General features: G+C 53.9%; 1 protein-coding gene across 1 annotated transcript in view; it reads left to right on the top strand.

Moving 5' to 3' along the window:
* Window positions 1-2,075: 2,075 nt before the first annotated feature.
* MICALL1 (MICAL like 1) overlaps window positions 2,076-3,140 on the top strand; it is a 31,911-nt gene continuing 30,846 nt past the window's right edge. The window contains exon 1 of the mRNA XM_046646702.1: window positions 2,076-2,113. Coding sequence (XP_046502658.1) covers window positions 2,076-2,113 — 38 coding nt within the window. The remainder of the gene's footprint in view (window positions 2,114-3,140) is intronic.

Genomic DNA, 3,140 nt, shown 5'->3' with positions numbered 1-3,140 from the left:
GGACACTCATACACACATGGGCTCTGAGAGAGAAGCAGCCCACCAGCCCCTCAACAGGTGCAGAACCAGGTGGACTCGACGGCCAGAGGTTCCCAGTGGCAATGATGAAATTCTTCCCTACAGCCTCTCCAGGTCCCCTCCATGGCGGTTCCTCTCCCTTTTCTCTTTCGTTGAAACTTACCTTGAAATCTCTGTGTGAAAATAAATGTAAACCAGGGCCTGCCCACTGGTTAGTGGTTAAGTTTGCACACTCCGCTTTGGTGGCCTGGGGTTCATAGGTTCGGATCCTGGGCATGGACCTACACACCGCTCATCAAGCCATTCTATGGCGGCGTCCCATATACAAAGTAGAGGAAGATTGGCACGGATATTAGCTCAGGAACCATCTTCCTCAAGCAAAAAGAGGAAGATTGGCAACAGATGTTAGCTCAGGGTCAATCTTCCTCAAAAAAAAAAAAAAAGGAAAGAAAGAAAAGAAAGAAAGGAGGAAAGAAAAAAGAAAAGAAATGTAAACCGTGTGTCCTGGTCGTTCATTCACTGGTTCATACCCACCAGTGTTTATTGCATGTTAGCTTCTCCCACTGCCCAGTGGGTTCTGGTTTTTCAGCCTGCCTTTGCCCCTCTCTCCTTCACGGCCCTCCTGCAAAGTAGGTTGGCAGGAAGAATGGTGAGTGGAAAGCAGGGCACCTGACCCAAACTAGTCAGAGGCTCTGCTGGACGCCTGTTGTTCCCTGGGCTTCCTTTTTCCTTGCCCCTTATCACACTGGACAGAGTAGCGAAGAGTCTGTGTCGCTCACCAGACTGGCCAGCCCTTCCCTGCGCTGGTGCCTGGGCACCTGCAACTGATACGCTGGAATGAACTAGAAAGGATTCAAACTCTCCCTGCAATGGCCTCTCTCACGGGCTTGCATTCAACTTGGTTTCTTGGGAGATGGGTTCATTCAGCTCAAATGTCCCTCCTCAAGGAAGCCTTCCCTGGCTGCTCTGTCTGTCTCCATGGTTCTCTCTCACCACGCTTTGCTTTCTTTTCTTCCGAGCACCCCTCACTGTCTGGAAGGCTCTTCGTCGATTGGTTTCCCTGTTCACTGCCTGACTTGCCGACTAGAACGTTAGTTCCCTGAGGGCAGGAAGCCTGGCTTGTTCCCTCCTGTCTCCCCTGGAGCTCCCCAGCTGGGGAGCAGGCGCTCAGCAGATATTCCTGGAGTCCCTGTTTGAATATAAATGCAGGCACAAGGTCTGGAAGGACTTGCAAACTGACAAGCAGGGCCCCTTCTTAGGAGGACACTGGGACTGAGCGAGACACTCAAGCGGAAACTTTAGTTTTATTTTATTTGTAAATTTTGACAAGGAGAATGCATTCACTTCTTAATTGACAGTTAAAAAATAAAGAAAAGCACTAAATCCCTCAGTCCTAATCCTGAAGTTATGGCATGATTTGGGGCCAGTGGCTTGACTTGCCTGGCTGGCTGTGGCTTCTGACCTCACCTGTAAACACGGTCGCACCTTCCACCTGAAGCCTGGATTTCATCTGCACAGCACTTTTCTAGCCATTATCTCACCTGGTTACCCACAACCCTGGGACGCCGGCAAGGCAAAGATTATCAGCCCCATTTTACAGGGTAGGAAATTGGGTTTCACAGAGGTGAGCTGTCTGCCCTGCGGCTGCACAGCTGTGGTCACGCAGGTCCTTGCTGCCTATTGTGGTGGGCTGACTCAGAAAGTGAGCTTACAAAGCCCACAAATGGCTAATGGGGGCCCAGAAGTTTGTGGAAGCTATTATTATGGCAACAGGATCAAGGGCAGATCTGGAGCTGTCTTCCGAGACCTGAAGGGAGCCCCTTAGGCTGATGAGGACAGGGATATGCTCCCTCCTACATTTTAAAGAGTCCTGGTGGTCTTTGAAGGCCAAGGTGGGTGCTGGTGTCAGCGTCCTGTCTCTGATTTGATAGTGTCTGGAACCCTCCCTTCCTGGAGTTGCCTTCCCACAGAGGGCAGGGCAGGAGGTGGCAGCAAAGGGCTGGTGAGGGGCCAGGAGGGCTGGCCAGGCAGCCTGAGAGTCCACATTCGGGGCCAAGATGGCGGCCTTCCAGCCTCGGACCGATCTAGATAGAGTGTGAGGCTGGCCCAGTTTGGCAAGCCGGGGTCTCCTGCCCGGGGTCATAAGTATGTTCTGGGCTGGGACTCAGTGGACCTTTGAGGAGGTGGGAGTCCCCAGGTCAGTCTCTCTCCTCGGTAACGTACTCAAAAAGGCCCAGGTGACAAGCTGAGTACCAAAAATTTCCAATCTATTATACCACATGTTTACCAGGGACCAGGTATCAATGGTTAGAATTTATGAGTGATGCCTAAAGGGACAGGCACATTACATCTTAATCCTCTCAGCCTCCTTGTTAAAAGGAATTATCCCCGTTTTTAAGATGCGCAAACTGAGGTTCAGGGCGACTCAAGATCACATGGCTGAGTGAGTGGGGAAAGCCAGGATTCGAGCCTGGGTTGATACGGCCCGGCCCTCAAACCCGTGTCCTTCCCACTCCTCCAAGAGCTGAGGGGGGACAGAGATGACTAAGACCCTCCTCCTTCCCTTGGCGGGTGGAGCACAGACCCGTCCCAGCTAACTACTGCATTGGTCAGAGTGACATCACTCTGTCATGGCAGCCAGTGGAAGGCTGATTCATCCCCTGGAGGTCAGGAGAGGCCTCTGGGGGGGTGGTCGGTGGCCCAGGTCTTGAAAGGGGAGCAGATGGAGAATGAGGCTGGGGAGGTTCCAAGGCCAGACTCTGGCGCCCCACCAGACAAGGGCCCCTCTCCACAGATCCTTCCCATAGAAGCCCAACCCACCACCGCCCTACTCAGGGTGGGAGGAGAGCGGCCCCAGTGGGGAGGGGGGAGATCCCTGAGCCTACACAGGGGGTTTGGGGAACCCTGCAGGACGGGTGGTCAGCTCAATACATCACCGACTGCCCCCCGGGACTGATGGGGGAGGGGGGACATGGAGCCTCCTTGGCAGGCTATGGGGGAGGGGATGTGGAAGCCAGAACTACCCGGAGGACAGGGCTGTTTTGGAACGGTGAGACAGGGTGAGGGAAGCTGGTGGCCATCAGGGCGTGCTTGGCGGTCTGCAGGGGAACTGCCTGATGGCC

This window comes from Equus quagga, chromosome 19, assembly GCF_021613505.1.
Source record: "Equus quagga isolate Etosha38 chromosome 19, UCLA_HA_Equagga_1.0, whole genome shotgun sequence".
Classification (NCBI taxonomy): domain Eukaryota; kingdom Metazoa; phylum Chordata; class Mammalia; order Perissodactyla; family Equidae; genus Equus; species Equus quagga.
This window is presented reverse-complemented; position numbering and strand designations above follow the sequence as displayed.